Source organism: Vigna umbellata, chromosome 1, assembly GCF_029865625.1.
Source record: "Vigna umbellata cultivar VRB3 chromosome 1, Vumbellata_1.0, whole genome shotgun sequence".
In the NCBI taxonomy this organism is placed as follows: Eukaryota; Viridiplantae; Streptophyta; class Magnoliopsida; order Fabales; family Fabaceae; genus Vigna; species Vigna umbellata.
Window position 1 is genome coordinate 96,886,948 of NC_142165.1, and position 24,042 is coordinate 96,910,989.

Sequence of the window (24,042 nt, forward strand, 5' to 3'; positions counted from 1 at the left end):
TAAAATCATGTTTGTGTCTTGCTTTCTTCTCTGCCTGCTCCCTTTCTTTATGCATATATAGTTCTTTCTCTGTTTTGTTTTCTTTCAAGTAAATTAACGGTTGATACAACAAAACGATGCTTTTCTAGGGCTTTTCTATTTTTATGTTTTTTTTTTCTATGTAGTCATGAAATAATAATCATGGTTTGATGCAGAAGCCAGATCTCTTGCTGGCTTAACTTATTTAATATTTTCAGAAGGAAATTATGACTGACTGCCTTGTCATGCAGCTGAGTTAATTCTTCGGCAGAAGAAAGATTTATACAGATAAAGTGTTCTTATCTCCACCAGTGTAAGAACATTAAATATAATGTTTGTTCAGATAAGGAAATGAAGCAGAAGAGGAAAACATACCATGAACTTCAGGAGGAATTCAGATCAAGATTTTACAGATAACAGGCTTAAAACCAAGAGTTCTTTACTGTTTTTTTTAGTCATGAACAGAAAAAGAAAAGAAAAAGAGGAAAGAAGGAAAACACATCTTTTTCAGAAAAGGAAACAAGAAAGGAAAAAGATAATCATATTAATATTATAATTGAAAGTTACAAAGAATCTTTGAATTTATGCCAGTCAGCACATATGATCTCGTTGCATGTATGTATGTGTATGTAAAGGAAGAGGGGAAGTTAAGGGTTGTTTGTCTGGGGGAGATTTACAGAAGACTTAAGGGTCTATCATAGGACTTGTACTATTGCGATTGTAAGTACTTAGAAAAGCTTTTTCTATATGTATTCTGTAACCATGATAATAATATCAGAGAACAAATCAAGGCTTGTTAAAATAAGTGGAATACATATTAAGAGTGCAACTGGGCAAACTTGCATCAGATCCAGTTTTCGGATCATTCATTTACTTCGTCTTTGATAAGAAGTTTGAATCTAAAACTGCTCATGGAAGAACTTAACAAGGAGTTTGATAAGAAGTTTGTTAATTGGTTTCATGCTCATCTTTCTAGTGCAGGCAAATGGCATCATCCAGCTCCTACAATTCTCCATGTGCTGCCTGCAAATTCTTGAGGAGGAAATGCATGCCAGGATGCATCTTTGCGCCTTACTTCCCACCCGAAGAGCCTCAGAAATTCGCCAACGTCCACAAAATTTTTGGTGCTAGCAATGTGACGAAACTCCTGAACGAACTTCTCCCTCAGCAGAGGGAGGATGCAGTGAACTCACTCGCATATGAAGCAGAGGCACGCGTGAGGGACCCAGTTTATGGCTGCGTAGGAGCCATCTCTTTCCTGCAGAGACAAGTTCAAAGGCTCCAAAAGGAGCTTGATGCTGCAAACGCTGATCTGCTACGCTACTCTTACACTGACATCCCTCCAGCATCTCTTTCTGTGCCACCAGGACTTGCTGCATTTCAACATGTGCCCCAAAGGCAGTTTACTGCAAGATTTGGTAACGAAGGAACTGGGTTCTATCGGCAAGCTACTGCTACTGCTTATTCCTTTCCTTATGCCCTTCCTTGGACTGATACCTCTTCGGAGGACATCAGTGAGGGAGGAGGTGGAGGAGGTAATTTGTGAATTAAGATTGCAGTATTAACCCTTCTAGGGTTTATACTTTTTGAGGCGTGGCCTGCAATATTCTGATGGCGTGGTGATATTATATGTGTCTATTATGGACTCTTGGCTATGTAGCCTTAGTTGGACTCTTCTAGCTAGGTGACTCTGAACCTCTACCGTGTCTCTTAATTTTATTTGTTGCCTTTTCTTTCCTAGATGATGACCGTGTATTGTTTTAAACTTATATCCAGAGACTTAGGTAGTCTTTTCTTTAGAGCCTAAATAAGTTGGTAGAACATGCATACTAATGTATGTGCCTACTAGACCTCTTATTGGGTATTGATGCAACTCTAGGCATGTGCAATGTGAAGCGGAATTTACATCTTTCTCGCTCATTATTTCTCATTCACAATAAGTAAGCATTAACATTAGTAGGTTATAAAGCCTAATAACTCTACATTCCAGCCTGTTTTCTCACTTTTTAATTTTCTCTTATTTGTGGACCACCTTTTTAATAGGTTTTTTTACTCTAATTAGTAATTAACCCAGTTTATATAGGTAAAACTACTCACTTATTCGAATATTGTTTTCCTTTCTTTAACTATCCTCTTTGAGTTTACTTCACCAGCCTAGTTCTCATAATAAAATTATTATTCCTTGCCATATTCAAGTCAATGACACTGAGGGAATCGAATTAATTAGATGTCACAGTCAAAGACACAAAGACAAGATATTAAGCTTCAGTTCGGCTATCATGTAGTGTTGTTGTATGTAGTTTTCATGTAAAAGGATGTCCCTGATCGTAATCCAACACATCTTTTTGTTAGCCCGCCATATCTTCTTAAATTTTGCTGAGATATACGTTGGGCATTGGGTATGGTGTTTGATGAACTCAACTAACAGGAAAAACGAGCAGTGTTTTTCTGAACTCGTGTCTCTGCTGTAATCTAAACTAGTTTGAATTGTAGTTTTCATCATGTACTGAAAAAAAGGTAAGATAATGAATATCTCGGTCTAAAACATTGTCTTCCCGTGAGACTGAGGCTTAGAGCTCCATCTCCACTTTTCTTTAATCATAAAATATCTGAAATAGTGAGCCACAGTCGCTGTCCTTGTTGGATCCCATACATAAAGTAATAGTAGTAGTTCATTCATCCTTAGGTTTTCAGCTTTTCTTTCTCTCTCTCTTTCATCTATATCCTTCGAAGTGTACCCTGCAGGCTTGCCCTACGAAACTGTTGCTATCAACCACCAACACCTCCTCCACCTCCAGACAATACTGGGAAACAGTATGAATGACCCCGTCTTCCTCTCTCTCATAGACTGCAGCTACATTGACAACAATTTGCATGCATTCCAACTTATATAAATTATTTTAGATGCTAACTATACAGACACAGAAGTTTATTTATGTAGCTTTTTTTGCTGATAAAAAAAATGTCTGTAGCTTCATTGAATGGAATTGGTAAACATTAATAGCCTCTATACATCTTCTTCATTGGATTGTTTCTATCTAGGCAAATGTTAGTTTGCAATTTGGCAGGTAAAATTCTGATCCGATCCTGGTGAGATCAGAACCACAGAAGTTGCAGCATTTTAAAAAAAAAAAGTCTTAATCCGAGGAAATATCGTGGATAGGGTTAGGGTTTTTTTCCACGGTCAATTCATTTCCCTGAAGACAAGGCCTTTCTTACCCAAATAAAGCAAGCGGACATCCATGTTATCTCATATACGAGTAAATATAAATAATAACGTTAAAAAGGAAGCCTAAATGTATATTTTTTATGAATATAAAATTGAATTTGAAATCATGAAAATTGAGACAATCCTGATATTATTTATCTCTCTATCTAAATTGTGAAATGATAATATTGAGGTGTTTGCAGAGTGAGTGTAAGTACTGAGCTAAATGCTGAAAACATGTTCTGTTTCTCCCTTCAGTTTTGTCAGTCACTTTATTAGTCCATCTCTCAGGACACAGCACACAGACACTGTTACACTCATTAAAATCAAGAAAAGTCAGAAGGGTCACAGCCCTCCCCCCCTCTCCCCCTCTCCTCAAAGAATATGAATGTGTATGAGGGACACGAGGGCGTTGGCAGCGAGAGAGTCACGTCCATATTAAGACCTCCAATTCATAACCTTCTCTTTCTTCACTTTATATATGATAATATGACTGTGAGAGTCACCATGACCCCGCTTTCATCCTCGAGATCACCAAAGGCCTCAACCTTTTCTTTCTTGGAATTTTTGGTGAACCAAATCTAATCCCTGATCAACTTTCCCTCAGAATATCTCCCTTACAACGTCAAGTCCCTTTTAACGAGTATAAATACGATTAGATTATAGCATTGGAGATGTTCGCGTTGGAACTAACAAAACTAAATAATTTGTAGCGAATAAATAACCAAAGGAAATTAGGGGTGTGATATATACACTGTTGTGGCTCAGAGAAAAAGTGAGTATGGCTTTCTGAACTTGTTGTTTCTCTGAATGAATGCAATAGTTATAATTTCAGAATCCATCAAACCCATCAATCTTCTTCACTCTGCACTAAGACGTGGAAAAGAAGCAAAGAGCAGGTGAAATTGGCAGGGTGAAGTTATTAGAAAGGACAAGCATGTGGGGGGTCCTATCCCTATTTAAGCCCCCACATCAAATTCTTTATGTCCTCGTGCACCTAATAAAAGCCCACAATGGGTCCAGGGACTTGTATCTTTCGCGTTATGTGGTTTAATTTCCACTCTCTCTCTCTCTTTCTACATACACTCACAGACCCAAACATGTACTAATGTACTTTCGTCATTCGTCACATTATGGTCAAGAGAGACAAACAAGTCTATTGTCACCCTAATAGTATTTACAGGCAGTCGTTGAGACAAGTATACGTGCACATATGATGTGTCCCCTTCAATTGTGTGTACCAAAAATATTCCAAGTCTGAAAAGCATAACTCAAACTGCTAATGAACTTGGTCATCATTCATAACTCAAACTGCTAACAAACAAGTCTATTATCACCACTCAATTATATTTCTCTTCCTATCTTCATTTCACCATCATCTGTCATTGTCAAGTTCTTCATACCCTTGCAATCCATTCAAATATCTCACTTATAAACTCCACTTCGTTAATCTCTACCTTCTTCAAGCTGCCCTTCTCCCACTTTCATTTCCTAGTCAAGTCCAACCTGCGTCTAACATATTTTCTAAGCCCTGTCTGAATGTTTATTCATCGTACTATTAGTTATTTTACTTCTTTATCCTTAAAAGAGTGGTAAAATTTGGTTAAACAGAGTTATAATGAAAACGAAGTACACCCTAAGTCTTTCAATAAACTTTAGAACACTCCTGCATTAAAATATAACTTGCATACATATATATATTGATGACAATAAGGAATGTCAAGTAGAAAGTTTAGGATTTGAAGCCCACACGAAAGTGTAGTATTTGAAACGTGCACAAAAATGGAGTGAAACGAGAACGAAAGTCTAGAGTTTGAAATATAAAGAAGAGTACCTCAAAGATTTGTAAGTATGAAATCGACTTTAAAAGATAAAAGATCATTGTAGGTGAATATTTATTGTGCGGGTTTGAGTTTATATTTCGTTTTCTTAGACTGTTTTCATGTATGATTTTTGAGTTAATTACACCAATTCAGAAGAACCATTTTCTTTTCTATTTGGCGTTGTAAATAGTGGGGATCGTTTTTTGTATTATTTGTTGTTGTGAAACCATATAGAAATATAACTTAATTTGTGATGAACTTTATGGACATACGCCACTTTAATATCGAAATACATGTTTAATGTCTATACTAGTCCTATTTTTTAATTTTTATTGCCTAATAATATAATGAATGAGTCATGTAGACAATTTTATATACTTCAATGAAATTAATGTATGAGCAAATAAGATAAGAAATGTGGATCTTGATTATTTTGGAATGCATGCACGTGATGCATTTAACGAGTTTGCTAATGTAGAAGGACTTACACCTTGTTTTTCTTTTTTCTTTTTTCTTTTTTCTTTTAGTTCTTAAGTACTGGTAGTGGTCAACTTCTATCTCTAGAGAGAGAAATATATGTCGGTGTTTTAAAAAAAGATGAAGTTTACATTCCTACGTATGTGAGAAGCCTATAGAAGTAATGTCGAGAGCAACATGTTAGTAATGCTTATATTATATAGTTTTGAAGGTTAATGTAATTTTTAATTTTCTTTTATAATTTTTATTATATTTTAAATTAAGAGAATCAAATGTTATATTTGGAAGAATCGAAATACTAGATTTGTGTGATAAGTCTATGAAAATATATCAACTAATGTTACTATTTTTTATATGTTGATGGAGACATGAATCTAATATAAAGATAACATATGAAGTTCAAATAGACAGATCTAGATAAAGATTTATGGGATGGAGTTTAATTCAGTACTTGACCTAAATAATTCTTTAATTCCATTTTTATCATTTTAAAAGTAATTTTCGTATTTCTTTTTCTTTAAATATTTCATGTATTTTAAAATATATAGGTAAGTTTTTTAATATTCTTAAATTTCCTTAACAAGTGAAAAATTATGGGAACATAGAGCATCTTACATAATATAAAAAATATAATAAAAATTATAAAAAAAATCAAAATTACATTGATTCCTCTAAATTATATTAAGTATGTGTTCGTTCCAAACTACATTGATATTCATGCTTTAACTTCACTATAAGAGATCTTTTACATTTTTAAATATATATCTATTCACTTAGTTTCAATAATAAGAATATCAACAGTTGTCTTAAATTTATCAACTCGTTTTTTTAAATCTTTAATTTTCCATCTTCAACTTGTCATATATTCATCTTTCACAATATACTTTGTGGATTCCTATAATAAATAAAATTGTCTTTCTTTCCACTTTTCAATTGTGAAATTATTATTTACTTATAAATTAAAATTTTGTCTTATTTCTAATTGATGTGAGATTACATCGAAACATATACATGTTAAGTATAGAAACTAAACACTAACTAATTTGATATCAAGTTGATTAACACAAATTATTATTGGTATGAATTTTAAGATACTAGTATAAAAGTCAGCAAAATTACTACATATGATTATTTGTTATGAAATAATAATGTAAAATAATTTAAAATTGTTAGCTTATGTTCTATATAAACTCCCAACTTATGGAAAATGAAATGAATATATATTATCAGTTCATTTGTTAGGACCCATAATATTCATATGCATACAATTTATTTCTTTTAAACAAAAAAACAAAGCTAAAATCAATTACAAGTATGAGAATTTCATTTTAGGGAGAAAATAGAAGTGTATATAAGGAAGTATAATAGTTCTAATACTATGCATAGTTTCTATTCTGTTACTGAAATTTATAAGTTTAATTTGATACAAACAAACACAAATATGTTTTGTGATTATTTTTCTCTTAAAACGACTGAACTATTTAAGGGAACTCCTATTTGGTAAAAGTGAAAAGGGAATACATGTATTGTGCCCATGAAGGAGGAAAGGGAGGAAGAGAGCATTCGTGCAGTTCTTATCACACTTGTTTAGTCAAACTTTTTTCTTTTTCTTCACTTGACGGCTTACAATGTTTTTTTGGTTTATGAAAGAAAGACACAAAGTACAAAAACAAAAAGTGAAAATTGACCTAATTATTTGCTAAGTAGTTTTGGTAGAAGTGGTAAAGAAAATGGTATATTTATAGAATGAAATATCAGTAAATAAAAAGAAGATGTAATAATTGTGTGTGTGTAAACATTAAAGTTACAATGATACTTTTCAAATTATGTTCCCTTTTAATGTAGTTTTCTGTCTAAATTGAAATCAACCTATTTTTGTGTCGCGTTTGCATTGTCTGTCTATAGAGTAGTCCAAAAATCTTATATTGCTTCATGGAAGGAGTCTAAAAATATATTAGCGTTTTTATTAAAAAAATTACTTTTATTGTATCAAAATTAAAATATCCGTCCGTAGTATTATTTTAAAAATTGAAAAAAGATAGCTTTTACATTTAAAATGTAATGTTTACATACTAAAACTAAAGTTTGTATATACAATAATCTTTATTACCGTTTTGTCATGGGCATACAAATATTTAAGGAAAATGACACTTGAACAACCATTTTTGACAACATTTAGACACGCGCACACGTGTCTAAATTTGAGTGGTCCAGTTAGAAAAATTAAATGAAAATGAACCACTCAAATTTAGACACGTGTGCGCGTGTCTAAATGTTGTCAAAAATGATTGTTCAAGTATCATTTTCCAATATTTAAACCGCTCTTTGGCGCTCTCTACTTCGTTTTCCTTTTCTCCTCTTCTACACACACAAAATTAGGTATTTTATAATTTTATTTTAAAAAAGAGTCCTTACATATTACACTTTGTTTAAATCCTATCACTTAATAATTTCTTATTAATATAATAATAATAAAAATAAACGTAAATAAAAAATTTTAAGATTTTATATTATTATAATATTCTTAAAAGGAGTTGTTAAAGGGTTCTATTTTGGACATAGGGTTCAAAATATATTTTACCTTTTAAAAGCGAGGGCGATTTTAAATAACAAAGGCCACCATGTTACTGTAATGTGGTCCATTTGAATTGGGCCTACAAAGAAAACGCGGTTTGACAATACGGGATCTGCAGCCCATCAATTTCTTCGCACACCACCTCAATATTTATTTAAATAAATATTTTATTCTATTTAAAAGTGACTTCCGAAACACAAGTTCGGTTAAATTTTCGTAATAAATTGTCCAGAATTTACGAAATAAAATTTTTGAAACGGAATTTTTTGAAATTTTTTTCGAAATATAATTTTTAAAATTGAGATTTCCAGAATAAATATTCCAAAATGCATATAATAGTTTCCAAAATACTCTTATACAAAATATGTTTCGGAAGTTTTTGGCCGAACTAAACAGAATATATTAAATATGTTTCCGAAAAGATTCTCCCAAACGATTTGTTTTTTCACAATTTCCCCTCTTCTTCTGGAATAAAACTGAGGTTTAATATAGTAACTGGGCAGATATAAATAAAGGATTAGGTGCGCTAAAATATTCAATACTCTTATTCAAATGTTGGCCTAGACCGTCTTTATCTTTACAGGGCCTTTTCATCCTGCACCCTAATTTTTTTTCCTGCACTCATATCAAAGTTGTAATCTAGAAACTATCCCATTAAAATTTTAATAAAATTCTCTACACCTCCTTATATTTTATTTTATCATTGTTTGTTTTGGAAAGTATTTCTAAATCCAAAAAATATCTTCTAAAACTAATATTCAAGTTTTTTTATTTTTGCAACGGTTTAACAATATATTCCTATTAACAAATATCATAATCAGGAAGCTAATGCATAAATGAGCAGCGTATCTTTTGAAGATATGAAGTTACAATAGTTTACTTTTAATTCTTTTTGTTTTGATATTGATAACTTTAGTTTTTAGATTTATTTGTCATAGTTTTAGTTGTAGTTTGAATTATAAATAGATAAATTCTATATATATCAAATGCAAAACTTGATTTTCTGATTTTTAGATATGGTAAAATTGAAAAATCAAAACTTTTATAAAAAATGCACTAAAATGATGTCAGAAGTTATACTTCTAGACGTTAATTGATGTTAATTAATGTCAGAAATGTTAAATTTTGATCAGAAAGTACAAAGTTCCACGTCAAATTCTTTGTAGTTCCATAGAGAAAATTTTGCTGAGCAAGAAGGTGTGGCTCAGCTATATTGACGTCATTGTGATCCCAATTTCAGACATCAAATATTCCTTTTCCACTAACCACATACCACCATCTGGATCTTTCGCTAAACATGAAGGGATTGCGCTTGACATCATAGGACGTCGATTTATATAGTTTTTCAACGTACTTTGATGTTGGTGATATAATCTGACGTCAAATTAACGTTTTCTAACATGATACCGGTCTGATTTTGGACATCAAAAACTAAAAAACATCAAAGTCGTAATTTTTTTAACTAGTGTGAAAATCTGAGTAAAACTAAACAAAGTTTCACTGCAAATACATAACCATTACAAAAAATAAACCAAATGTTGGAATTAACTTTAGGTATACCTAGTAGAATCGATGAAATCAATACAGCATACCAAGAAGAGTTGCGTGAATTATCTATATGTTATTCCTTGCATCATAGCCAAAAGCAATTCAAAGAAGGTACACTAACTGCGTTCTTTATTTACAAGGAACCCGAACCATTTGTATAATCTCCAGGCTACGTACTTTCTCACATGAATTGGAATAAGCAAAAGATATTGAAGTAAAAAAAATATTAAAAAAACAAAAAAGATGTTGAATAAGCAAAAAAGCAAGTACCTCTAGTCCACTTTTTAAGCCAATGTCAGGTAAAGTAACCCCAAGTCCAATTTACAGGACATCTTTCCTTGTATATCCAAATGGTGTCTTCTGTAACATGAGAAAGAGAATAACCATCAGGTGCCTCATTTTCTTAAATGTTTGAGATGGCAAGGCTGATAAAGCAAGCAGAAGTCTAGTTACATATAAATCAGACAAATACCACAAGCAGTCTTTCTACTCTGCATTTATTGAACCTATTTCCACAACCAAATCACTAAATCTTCATCAATTACCACTTGACTGGTCATAATTTTCAGAAGACAACAACATAAAATATCATAACCTCATTAAAATTCTGCTATCAATGGTGCACTCGATGCCTTGGGTATTCATAAAGCTTATGATTCAATTCAAATCAATCAAGAATTGAAAAAGTAAATAACATCAGAGAAAAAAAGATAATGTTTATAATTAAAAGACCAGTGTGATGAAATTATGTAATGCATGCGCACAAGAATGTTCCAATCAGCAGGGGAGTGTATTCGATGGTAATCTCCTGGCTTCGAGTAAAGCACACAGTAAAAAAATCCTCTCTCTGGGTTGAAATGGAAAATTTAATGACGTATGAATTGTGATGACACACATTCAGTCTCTCCGACAATAAAAGTATAGCAGGTACATTCAGGGCCAGAGTTCAATCAAGAAAAAATAAAACAATCACCGTTTATTTGTGAAAAGGTCACATTCTTGGTAATAGACAAGATATGTCAATATGGACTGCGTGTTCCTTAACCATGAAAGGAATTCAAACTACTCTTAAGTTTGCTTTATAATGGTAAAAATAATAATAACCATACTGCGATAGAAGCAGGAATCATTTATTGAAAAGTTGACAAAAAATACTTTTATCTTGAATTCTCCTTTTTTCTGATTAAGAGTGCTGCTCTACCTCTCGCCCTTTATTATTTACTTTCGGTTCTTTCCTTCTAAAAATATTGTTGTTTTTCACGTATTAAAAATCAACTTTATTTCTTTATCAGGTCTCTTACGCTAAAATTACTCATAAATTGTAAATATTGTTTCTATTTCCAAATACTTACTACCAGTAGCAACACCCGTTGTGTAACTACTCTGATTTCTGAAGCCTGTTATAAGAAGAATTGAGTGTTTTGTTTTTTTGTATGCTTCAGTGTAATGTTTTACGAATTGAATTTATGTTGGCGTCTTATAAGATCAATCTTACGGTATTTAAGGTAAACTTATTAGTCTAGTTTACTGGACTTCATTTTGAATGAGCCCCAAGACCGATATTGCGTTTAAGAAAACACACTGTTATGCATGGATCAGCAAAAATTGCACTCACGAACATTACATATGAACTATCACCTTTTATTTGTTGTGCATATATATATTTACATATGATATACACAAGGGGGTAAATTTTCATTCTCGCTCCTGTATGGCTGATAGTCTCTCTATAAACTGTATAAAAGTTTCATCTGTATCCAACATGCTAATTCTTACATATTTTGGGCTAGCCCCAAACTGTGTGCCACTTCTGGTTATAATTTTGTGTCCTCGAAGGAAGGTCTCGCAGTCCTCAATATCTCCCTCGCACTTCAACCACACGAAAGCTGCAACATAGGTACAATATAACAAAGGGGTAAAAAATCATATCCATCCATACATGAAAATCTAATGTACAATTTGTTAATCAGTAATTTACCTGGCTGAGGCTCCGTCTCCTTACCAAAGAAGGTGCAGAATGCGGGAGAAAATTGGGGGATTGTGAACATATCACCGGCATCAACCACTTCCCTCAGTTGCTTCCACCTTTGTGCCATGAGGTTGTAGCTGTACTTGAAAAATGATTCCCCGTTTTTGTGGTTTTCTTCTCCACAGCTCTCAGAGACGGCCTTTAAAACCTTGGCAGCTCTCAGTTGAGAATCCTTCGAGACACCAATTGTATTCAGCTCTATGAATTTAGTCATTTTCTTCGCTACCTCTTTATCTCTCACAAGAGCCCACCTACAATTATGAGAAGAAAGTTTCTAAGAAAATTATTTATTTGATCACTTGATATCAGTATAATTCACAAGCATTATCACATGTTCTTCATTTGATATAATTTCAGAAGGTTTTATTTTAGCAGAGAAGTTTTTAAATGGTATAACACACGATTGAATAATTGTTTAAAACTACATCGTTATAAAGTGGAGAACTTTTCATTAATCAACACCCGAATTTCCACCAAATAAAAAACTATGCCCAGTTGAGGCAGGTCAAGCATTGTTATGAACTTACCCTATGCGCATTCCAGCATGACCAGTGGTTTTTGAGGCAGTAAAAAGCGTGAGATCATGATCCGAAGGGGATGATATTGGAGTGTATTGTGGCCAATAATAGGCAAGGTCATGAATCAATAGTCCCTGGTTTCTGTTCACCATTGATTTCCTTCTATATCCATCAGGGTTATTGGGAGAAGTAACCAGCTCAATGTAAGGACCTTCTTTGTCAAAATTCTCTGCATCACCAGCCCATTGGTAAAGGCCTGATTTCTGGTAATCTGCCATTGAGGGGTACGACTGCAAGTACATAATTCCTCAATTCAACATTTAAGCATGAACTGCTCAAACTAAAAACAAGCCAACAGTATTTCTTTGCAACAATATTTCTTTGCTACATTCTTTAACTTCTCAATTATTCAATTGAGAAGTTAAAAGCATTACAATATTAAAATGTTAGGAAAGTTTAGAATTCTTCTTCTGTGAGTGCACGTCCAACTAGAAAGAATAACTTTAAATATTCAAAATCAATAGTATAGCCGCTCCCCTGATAATAAATAAAAGAAATATCCAACACTCTTTCTGATGTCCCCAGATAATTAATGAGCCTGAGTTTGCCAATCACGTAAACTTTTTCATAAAAAATATGCAAGGGGTGCATAGCTTGATTCTTTCTTTCTAAATAAATACTTAATTAACCAGATCCCTTTTTCCCTTGCGTACTTTATAAATTGCAAGTCTGGAACCTAAATTTTAGTCCTTTTCAGTTTGGCACATGCGACTGTTCACCACAAGTCTTCATGTGATCGGGTTCAGGCCCATCAGAGAGAGAGACATTGATGAAGACAAACACGAGAAGAACTAAATGAGGAGGCAGATTCGGTAATGGCCACATGAGAGAATTCCTTTACAAAACAACTTCAAAATATCGAAATACTAAATTCTCTCGAATACTTTCGTGTTTTCTGAACACAGTATCTTCACCGGAAGTGAGATACTAATCTCCCTAAATCCAAATATTTCTTTAAATAACTGATACCTTTAATATGTATTAAACATCTAACCACTTGTTTAAAAATCATTAAATCAACTTGTCCACCGACCATGTGACTGTAATTAATAAGTCTCAGGAGACACTTCATACTAGCTACAGAAACACGAGAAAGAAAGAAATAAGTTTTTACCCTTTTGAAATATTAAATTATGTGTCCTTTTTCATTGCATGTTATGAGTTTAGTTATTGAGCACATTATTCCTCTAAGATAAAAAAGAAAAAAGAAAAAGTTAAAGTGTAGAAATATTATATTTATGAAACTTATGGATGATCATGCATGACTGACCGAATAATAGGGCACGGCAGATACAACACTGATTGGTTCAGCAGCATCAGGCGAGGACAGAGCATAAAGGGCAGCCAGAATTAGCTGAGAGGAACCTGTCCCAACAACAATATGGCGACCTTCTGTCACAGCATTGCCCACCACTTTGTGCAACCTCACCACTTCCGTTGCAAACTCAGCCTCCAAAAACCAGCAAATGTTTGAGCCATCAGATAAATAACTCATTGATTGCCATCCTGGAATTGTGATTGTAGTCTTGTCACCCATTTGTCGCCAGAATCTTTCATACATTATTGGGTCACCACTGCATATCATCAACATTGTAAACTTAATTACCATCTCCAATCTAGCTAAACAAAATAATCATTAATCACACTTAAAATAATGAAAGTATAAAATAGATATGCATGCATACTAAAAGATCTAGTAAAATTTTCCATTATTATACTCTGCTCATCATTTTCTATAATTACAAATAAAGTCGAAATATGATTGCACCGCGTTTTGTTTTATCCCATCGTCATGTAGCATGGTGTATCTGTGTCATTTTCTTCTTGTAAAGTGCCTAATATAATATAACCGACCCATGTAGATGTAGGGCATGATCTGATATCTGAAATCTGAAACAACGTGAAGCTATGAATGGCCTAGAACAGTCTTTGCTTTGCCCTAGAAAAGTGTATGTGAAATAAGCAGGGTAGATTGCGAAAACAGTGAAACAGTGGGGCAGGTAAGAAAAGAAAGGAAATGAGATGGATGGAGAAACAGATAGCGTTAAGTTAATGGCTGCATGGATTATGGATGGATGAGGTAATAAGAAAAATGTTTGGTCCAAGGGTCTATGATATAGGATTAGATAGATAGAATGATAGATAATAATAGTAGATTAGATTATATATATATATAGATAGATAGATAGATAGATAGGTGATTGGAAATGGCATCTGCATATTATAGATGAGATGAATGGGGTGTGGCATGCTAAGGTGAGGAAAGACAAAATACGTTAGACATGGAGTTCCATTCAGGGAGGGCCCACGAAGCAGTTGATCCAGACGACCCATAAGGAAACGGAGAAAAGAAAAAGAAACAAGAAAAAGAAGACACATATAAAGTTAAACAGCAACATTTGAGTGTTTCACAATTGGGGCGGCCAAAAGTTGTAAAGATCTTTCTCATCGCAATTCACAACCCCAGGCGCACTTTCATTCATGTCATAAGTCTTTTGCTCACAGTAATGCCCACCAAAAGGGTGCCCTCCTATTGCTGTCCGCGCATCAGGCACATGGCCCCCACCAACTTCTTTGGTAATACCAATTGCTCTACCTTCTGCTCTTAACAATGTCCAGGTTTCTAATACTTTCAGCTCCACCACTACCTTAACAAACATCATAACAACCGTAACACTAATTATTAATTATTATTATTATTCTTGGTCAAGTAAAAATATGGACCTCCCATGGTGCTACGTTAGACTCCTTGTACAACAGCCCTACTGTTCTGTCTAGTGCTGCTAAGACTCTATCAGCACCACCCTCTTTATAGGTAGATTAGGTATTTAATTTGCTTCACCTGTCAATAACTTATTAATATCACTTGCAATTCATCCTTGATAAAATATAATTTTTAATAAAATAAATAAACCTTTTGTTACAAATTAACAATTTAAGATAAAAATTTGTTTGTTTTGTATTTTATTTTAATTAATAAAATTCTCAGTGCTATAAAATATTTGAAGTAATGATAGAGTGATTGATATTTATATTTATTTGACACATATTATAAAAATAAAATAATTAATTTTTATATGTAAAAATAATAATAATTATATAAAAATTTGTATGTGTCAAATTTGTTAATTATTTATGTTAAAAAAGTTCTGACGCTCCAAACTTGGAAACAGAGAGATGACCAATATCATGGTTAAACACTATGCTTGGCGTGCTCCGATCAGGTCCCAACATGCACACCAAATATGGATGTCTATCACATGGATTGGTAAAAATTTATAATAAAGCTAAATTAATTGATTTAGTTTAGATTTTGAAAATTATAGTGATTAATTCAAATTAAATGACTGAATAAAAAACTATGTTGTTTTGTTACAGTTCAGATTATCTAATTGTCACAATAAAACAAAATATTACTTGTGATCCCTAATTATTGTATATTTTATATAAACTTATTTTATACACGCTAACCTTTTACTGGACTCCATTTCCAGTCATGTTTGTTGCTTATATTTCTATCGTAAAATTAAAAAACTTGAAATAAAAAATATTTTGTTTGAAATTTAAATCATTTAACAGTTTTCAATAACTAAAAAAATGCATTTATTGCAAAATGAAAAATATCTTTGAAATAAATTTGTTAAAGCTAAATAAGAATATATTTATGGTTGATTTAATGGCACGAATTTATGATGCATATTCATTTAGATTAATCTGACTATACAAGCATCTCATTAATTCATTTATGGAATAAATGGATTGGACCAGAGCATGGTCTTAAATGCAACTTAATGGAGGAGGTTCTCTAATAAGATATTTTATTTATTTTTGTATATGTCATAATGTCACTGACATGTTTTAAAAATAAAAAATCATTCCCAGGACTCTGACTTGTCCCTGTCCTTCCAGGAACTAGTGCAGGAAGCAAAGCACAGACGCACAACGTAAGCAATGCTGTAACAGTAACAGAAGCAGCAAATCCTCTCACAACAAGACGACAAGCCTTTGAATTTTATATAAAATGGAACCCTTGTCTAATAAGAACTATTCAGAAACATCTAATAAATTTTTCCAAAATAAGAAATACTTTTGCTGTATAAAAATAACCAGTATTTTATACTTTCAACATTAAACTCGATGGTTTTAGCTAAGGTGTAGCGGGAGATTCTGAAAAAAAAAAAAAACAGTGACATAATCTAACCTTACTTCTCTGTGCTTTTCTTACCGGGAAATTAATTCCCACTCCCTCCAAAAGGAATTCTTAAAAGGGTAACGAAATGATACTAAAAAATCTTGAAAAGTTGTTTGCACACCCAAACAACACTAAAATTAGCTACCTTGGCAGCCGTAATGCAGACATGTTGACAAAATTAAGGAAACAGGATAGAAACAATACTAGATTAGCTTTCACTTACTGATCCAAGTCGATGACTTTTTCACGAGTAGAATTATGGAGAGACGCGGTTGAAGATGTAGTGAAACATGATTCTGCATCTTCCATCATTTTCTTCTTGAAGCAAAACCACCACTTGTTGTCTTCTCCCCTCTCGTGATATAGAGCTCTAAGGATAAGACTAACATTCAGGGCAAGAGACAGCACCAGCAAGTGCCTCAAGGAAAACAGAGATGGAACTGCAACCATTTTCCAGCAAAACACAAAGCACTAGAAAACTGAAACGAAAACAGAATAGAGGAAGACCTTGGAGAGAACAGTGTCTGGTATGGTCCACGTTTTATAGTGCTTGAAATCACTGAGACCTATTAAAAAAATGGTAGCAATTAAAGAGCTAGAGTGACAAGTGTTTGGTAGAGATGTTAAAAGTTAGACGTTTGGGTCGGTGGTAATACAAAAGTATCTGTATGAAACGGAAAAGATTGAACTAAGAAACCGGGAAATGGAGAATCAGTGTGAGAGGGGGAGACTTAGAAATGAAATCCGAATTTCAAAATCTTCAAAAACCTTTTCCGGGATTTAATAGAGAAAGTGGCAATGGACAGAGAAGATGATATTGGAGACAGCAGAGCCGAAGCAAAGTAGGGAATAAAGGGGAATTGGTAATAATAACACATTTCCTAAAAATTAAATGAGGAGATTGTGATTGTGGTATTGAAGTGAGAACCAATGGAAGAAGATAGTTTATGAGACAGTATATTATCACAGTAACCCAAAAATTCTGAGTTGGCTGTACCAGAAAATTCACAGTTTTCCGATGCTGGATCTTGAAAACAGTAACGCCATGCTTGTCTTCAATGATCTGTGTGCTGCCTACATATTACTAATAGGTTCGGTGGGGGTGTGGGTGTCGTAGTAATTACCTCTTATTATTTCGTCTAAAAAAAATACATTTCACTATTTATGGATATACCGTAAAAGTATATTTTCAATGATTTTTTATACTTATTCACATACATAAATATTCCCACATATACTTCTATATTTTACTTTTTAAATTTTATATAAAATTATTTTAAATAAATCTTTAAAATACAAACTTAAATAAAAGGTTATTTTTAAATCTAATTCAAATAAAGTAATTCAATAAAATATTAATATAAATAAATTTGATTTTTTAAAAATAAATTTAAACTAGTTACACCAATATAAATTTTAGAAACTTAATCTTTTACAAGATAATTTCAATTCATAGGTTAAAAATATAAAAATATATCAACTCAAATTCTAAATAATTACTATTTCTTTCACTAATATTTTCATTTTGATTACTCAAATTTTAAAAAAAGAAATACTCAAAAAATTACCATGATACTCGCATTCATTTATCCATAAGTAAATAATTAAATATTTATATTTATTATCTACTTATATTCTTTTATTTATTAATATTCATCACAATATTTACACATGTAGATTTTTGTTGGCATCCAAATAGTGTGTTCATATAATTGACATCAATATAATAATTAGGAAGTAAAAATGATTTTGAAATATGGTTAATTGATATCATTTTTATTAAAACTTTCACTATCACAAGTGATTAAAACTTTCACCTCCTTACATATAATCCTAATGTATATTATTTTTATACTAATTACTTTTAAAATTGTAACAAATATTTAATGTCTTTAAATAATTTTTTTCTATTCATGATAACAAAAAAAAGTATTATTATTATAATTATAAAAATAAATAATTTTTACAATTTTATTATAGATGATTTTCATATATTTTGAAAATAATTATTTATTATAAATAGTTATTTTAGTTTTTAAAATATTTAAATTTGAAAAAAATAACAATCAAATTGAAAACAAAAACGGTTAAATTTATAAAAAAAAAAAGTCTCTTAAAGGTAAAACAATCATTTTATTTAAAAAAAAATACGTAAAAGGATAAAATTAGAAATATATAAAAAATAATAATCTCTTTTATATAATAGTGTAGATAACATAAATTTAATGTCTTTAAAGATTTTTCTTTTTTCTATTTGTACTTTAAAGATTGAGTAACTAGAAAGCATCTTAGATATATTCTTACAACCTGACTTTAATTTCTTCTTAAAATTCATAAATAGACCAAAAAAAGTAATTAGAATATCATATACTTTTTTTTATGTGATTTACCCTCTGTAATGAAAGGAAAAAAAAAAGTGTGACTAGATGTGAAAATAATTTTACATAATTATTACTTTTGTGGGACTTTCTAATTTGTGACAAAAGAGGAATAAAAGTAACATGACATTGATAATGTATGTTGATAATATATTATACGTATATTTCTGTACTTTTTATATTTTGATGTATAATTGAAATTTATAATTATTAATATTTTTTATATATTTATTTTTTAAATTTTAAAAATACATAAATATAGTTTTTTTAACTTAATAATACCTATTATTATTGTTTTATAGGCTACGTTCGGTTAACATATATACCTAACTCAAACATTAATCTAAAATATAATTTGATACATAAAAAAATTAGCACTATTAAATTAAAAAAAATTGCATGATTTTTGAAGATTAGAACCAAATAACATTAAGTCAAAATTTAAAAATTAAAAATATATTAATTCTTAATATTTTACTTTCAATAGCAAACTTAATAAATTTTGGTAAGTGTATTGTGTGGGTATGAAAGAAGTGAGCTTTCAATATGTTCTACTTACTTTAAGGGATCTTTTCCTTTAATTGTGTTTGTTTTCAGCTATGAAAACACACTCAGTAAAATATGTGATTTTTTTTTTCAGAAAACAAGACACAATATCACATAAAACAAAAAAAAAAAGTTAAATAAAAATAATAAAATAATTTTAATATATTTTTATTCAAACATAATAAATAATACTTGAATATTTATAAACATATTTTGTTGGTATTATTATTATTAAAATAATAAATTTAATTTTCTTAAATATACATTTTATATTAAAAAACAATTTTTTATTATTAACATCAATTAATTCATTAATAAACCTTTATAAACCTTTTTTTATCATCTTTCTCTTAATTAAAACAATGCCAAATTCAGTTTTCATTTTTTTCAAATACATTCAGTTTTAATCCGTTAAATTTATCGGTCAATTCAAACACAACCAAAGTGAAAATAAAAAATAAAAAATCACAATTTTCAGGTTTTCAGAATATAATCCTTTACGGGTAACATCATTATCCATCATGTAAAAGAATAAAGCATCCATAATATGTGATATGTTACTTATAATCTATTATGTTATATATACATAATTTACTTTACGTTTGAAGTAACATAATTAATAATATAGTATAATAAAAATAAAATAATAATAATAAAATCATTAAATAATAAAATATATAAATAAAAATAGTCATAAAATAATAAAAATAAATAAAATAATAATAATAACAATTCAACTGTTAATAATAATATAATAATAATGTTTAATATTAGTTAAAATTAAGCTACAATAATTTAGTCATTATAAATATATCATTTTACAATTTCTTTTAAATTTATTATATTAATTAAATTATTTATAAATGTTTTCTTTCTTTGTTTTTCATTCTGCTTTTATTAATTCAAACAACATAGTCTTTTCCTTTCTTTTTTTTTTTCCTTCCACATATTTTCCTTATGACTTTTAATTATTATTCAGGCAAACCTTGATGATATTTTGGTTAAAGAGATTGTCTTTTCTCTTTTGCATCTAATCCTAGCTGTTATTTTAATCCTTTTACAAAGAAAACAAAACATTATTATTTTAAAAATAAAATATTTTATTCATTCATTAATTTTCTTAGACAATGCTAGATACGGTTAATCGAACATTTTTGTCTAAAAATATATAAATTAATATATATTTTCACAAATACCAGAGGTGCTACGAGGATTATGTGCCCTTACTGTTGGTACTTCCACGAACACCAGAGGTGCTACGAGGATTGCTTGATGAGGTTTCATGGCGTCGCGGTGAAGCCCCTCTGCTGAAGTTGATGGTGACGGGGAAGGGGGAATACTATTGTTACCATGTGTTGCTCACGTATCTTGTTGGAGAACAACATATATAGCTTTGGTGATGAGGAGAATGGGATGCGAAAGAGGTTGATGGTTAAAACATGGCTAATAGGACTAGAACAAAAGGGTTTGTTCATGCCTTTGCTGACTCTGATTCAGACAGGGAGGAGAAATATGAAGGGAGATAGTGTGGGGTTCTTGGCCACAAATTTTGGAAAATCTTCCAAAGGATCTTGGTTGGGTTGGTAATGGTTGGTCTTTAGTGTATGTATGGTTTTTCTCACAAATTTTAGGAAAACCTGAAAGGAGAATCTTTTGTAGGTACCCATCATGTTATCTTGGTTTTGTAGGAAAAGAGGCATCATCATGCATTGTTTCTATTTTGTTGTCTTCAAATGTTGTTTCTGCCAGATACATGATGAATTCTTCAATTTGGGTTATGGTTTTGCGGTGTGAAGGATGAAAATGGAGGTCGATAGTTGATAGGTTGACATAGTCGCCAGCGACAACGCCGTCGACAAGTCTGGTTGATGATATGGAAGCTACTGTTAGCAATGCCATCTCATGGAAGAGTTTGGATGGATGGTGAAGAAAAATAACTTTTATTTTACTTTTTCAAACATGTGCAAGAGTACGAAATAAAAAATATAAAAATGGTTCCTTACATCTTAAAATAATACAATTTTAAAAGTTATTCCTTGCAGTCTGTAGTTCATTTCAGCTATTTTTTAAGACGTAAATGTTTTAATATAAAAAATATAAAAATGGTTCCTTACATCTTATTGTTCATTAATGAAAAGTGTTATGTATAGATTTTTCTAATACTATCTTGGTGGAAATTGAATTAAAATAGATTTTTATATACTGTTAATATAAAAATTTAGCTTATCATGCTTTAATTCTCTACCTAATATTGTCGTATTCATTGGATGTTGTTGAAAGATGTAAATATATAACTATAGGTCCTGAAAAGTAAGAGATAGAAATGACAGGGTGCATACTCAATACATTGATCTTCCGGAAAAAGAGTTAAATGTATGTATCATGATGCCTTGAAGGATGTATTGTGATGATTGATGTCGCGGGAATTATGCTAAGAGAGACATTTGTTTCTTGTTATTAGGTATTGATTGAGTGATGGAGATTATGCTTGATGATTAAGTTGTGAGGATTGAGTCTTGAAATATATGTTTTGAATCATTAAAGATTATGTAAGATATGCTTAAATGAATTATGACAATGATTGTTATAATTCTAATAACTTACTCTCTTTTCTTATTGAACGTGAATTTCACTTACAATTATCTTATATTTGTATGGATATACGAGAATAGAGATCACGCAGACGGTTGGTAAATAACAACAGTGTATATACATTTATATTCTCATGTATTATGAATTTCTTCTCACTTATATAAAGCTTTATATTTTTCAAAAAAAAATTCTTATAATTGTGAGACAGTGAAGACTTCTTATATAGATTTACATTTATTTACTCTTCATTATTATTTTAATAACGATTTAAATTAATATATGTATATGGTGATTTAGATTGTTACATAAATGGTTTGAATAAAAAAATAAATATTAAACATTATTAAAAGTTTTATTAAAAATATTAATTGATAAAAGATAAAATTAATTTCAAATATATAAATTTATCTCTGTAGTATATTGAATAAGAAGATTAAAAGGTAAAGGGTAAAAAGAAGTTAATGTTGACGCAAGAGGGTTGTGGAAGTTGGATAAGTGGTGCAGTGGTTTTGAGAGGTCTTCTTTGACCTTTGCGGATTCAGGGTCCACGAAATCAGCCCTCTGTATGGAGGCGCACAGCACAAGGGACCAATTTCATTATGGCCACGGAACACCAGTAGAACAGAGCTCATGCTCACAATTTCAATTTCTTTCAGACTCATTTTTCCTGCAATCAATACGTGTCACTGTACCAATGGTCCGCTATTCAAATTATTTTTTATATTATTTTCTTTCCTTTTTCTTCAAGGATATCATGAGAAATTTAAGTTTGAATTCTAAACTAGATAATAATTCTAATAATTAATATTTAACAAAATTTTAACAGAGGAAAGAATATCTTCTTATCTTAAGTCTTTTATTCAAGTAAAATATAATAGGGATAGATAGTCAAATTCTACTTTTAAATATTTAACATAGTTTTGTACTTTAGATATTATCAAGATAATCTATGTAAAAGCATATCACTAATCTTATTAATCATATCACTAATCTAGACTTTCAATTTAATAAAAAATTTCCCTTTATAATTGTTTTATCCTTTTCTTATGTGTATTTTAATACATGAAATTCGAATCATCTATCTCACTTAGGTCCCATTAACCTTTTATTTTAAATTGGTTTATATAAATGTCATGTGTTATCGAGAGTCTTATAGTCTTTCTCCTACTTATATTAAATATTATATGAATTTATCTGTCGTTTACAAAATCAAATATTTTAAACTTATTTAAATTTTGTAATATAATATACTAGTTAAGTGGAACCTTCCTTGATTCTCTTGAACATATATTCATATTGTATCCAATATTTCATATCCTTCATGTACAAAACTAGTTTTAAAGTTCAGAGATTAAAAAATGAAAAAAAAAAATCAGAAATCAACAATAAAAAATTAATAGGATAAAAATATCAATCCACATATTAAAAAATCAAACAATTTCTCTCATCATAATTTTTTAAAATTCACATTCAAGTTTGAACAATTAACTAATTCAATTAGTGAGTTTTAACTAAGTCTACAAATCCATTTACAAAAATTTAATCTAACAAAAAAATATAACTCCCACATGTTGTTTATAAAATTTAAGCAAATAAGCTTCAATTTAAAAAAAAATCATAAAAGATAACAAATAACATAAAGTATTAGAAAGTATACGCCGATTTTGATAACATTGGTATAATTTACACCAAATATTACATGGATAATAATTTTATATAAAAAAATTGTTTCAATGTACAGTGAAATTACAGTTTCGAATTCATATCATTATTATTTAAGTGAATTTTTACTAAAACTAAAATACTGGAACATAAAGATGCATAATAAGCCCTTGGATTTGGTGTATATGATGATGGTCCTTTTCAACTTGCTCGTGCCTTGATTACGAGTATACGTTTCCTATTCCTAATCACACGTTGAGACCCAACATTGAGAGTTGATCAATGATAGCGGGTCCCAAAATTTATTTGGGTTTGAAAAGGCATTTTGAACATAGCAATCATATATTAAATGTTTATAGGCGAAATTCGTGTTAAATTGTCATATAACGTAAATGTGACTTGTCATGGGTTTATTT

General features: G+C 30.7%; 2 protein-coding genes across 4 annotated transcripts; one reads left to right on the forward strand and one right to left on the reverse strand.

Annotated features, from left to right (window-relative positions):
* The first annotated feature begins 697 nt into the window (after positions 1–697).
* LOB (Lateral organ boundaries (LOB) domain family protein) lies at positions 698–1,965 on the forward strand. The gene has a single exon (XM_047319348.2). It carries the CDS (start codon positions 1,004–1,006, stop codon positions 1,562–1,564), a length of 561 nt encoding a protein of 186 aa, XP_047175304.1. The 5' UTR covers positions 698–1,003; the 3' UTR covers positions 1,565–1,965.
* Positions 1,966–11,240: 9,275 nt separating this feature from the next.
* Positions 11,241–17,486, reverse strand: TAR2 (tryptophan aminotransferase related 2). 3 transcript variants are annotated; one of them, XM_088104953.1, is made up of 6 exons: positions 17,446–17,460; positions 16,672–17,014; positions 13,527–13,830; positions 12,206–12,486; positions 11,628–11,929; positions 11,241–11,535 (listed from the first exon to the last, which is right to left on the reverse strand). In XM_088104953.1, exons 2-6 carry the CDS (start codon positions 16,896–16,898, stop codon positions 11,345–11,347), a joined length of 1,305 nt encoding a protein of 434 aa, XP_087961079.1. In that variant the 5' UTR covers positions 16,899–17,014; positions 17,446–17,460; the 3' UTR covers positions 11,241–11,344. The 3 variants fall into 3 exon arrangements, with proteins under 3 accessions (XP_087961079.1, XP_047175310.1, XP_047175311.1); XM_047319354.2 differs by having other exon boundaries at positions 16,672–17,486; XM_047319355.2 differs by lacking the exons at positions 16,672–17,014; positions 17,446–17,460 and adding an exon at positions 14,025–14,253.
* Between the last annotated feature and the right edge of the window lie 6,556 nt (positions 17,487–24,042).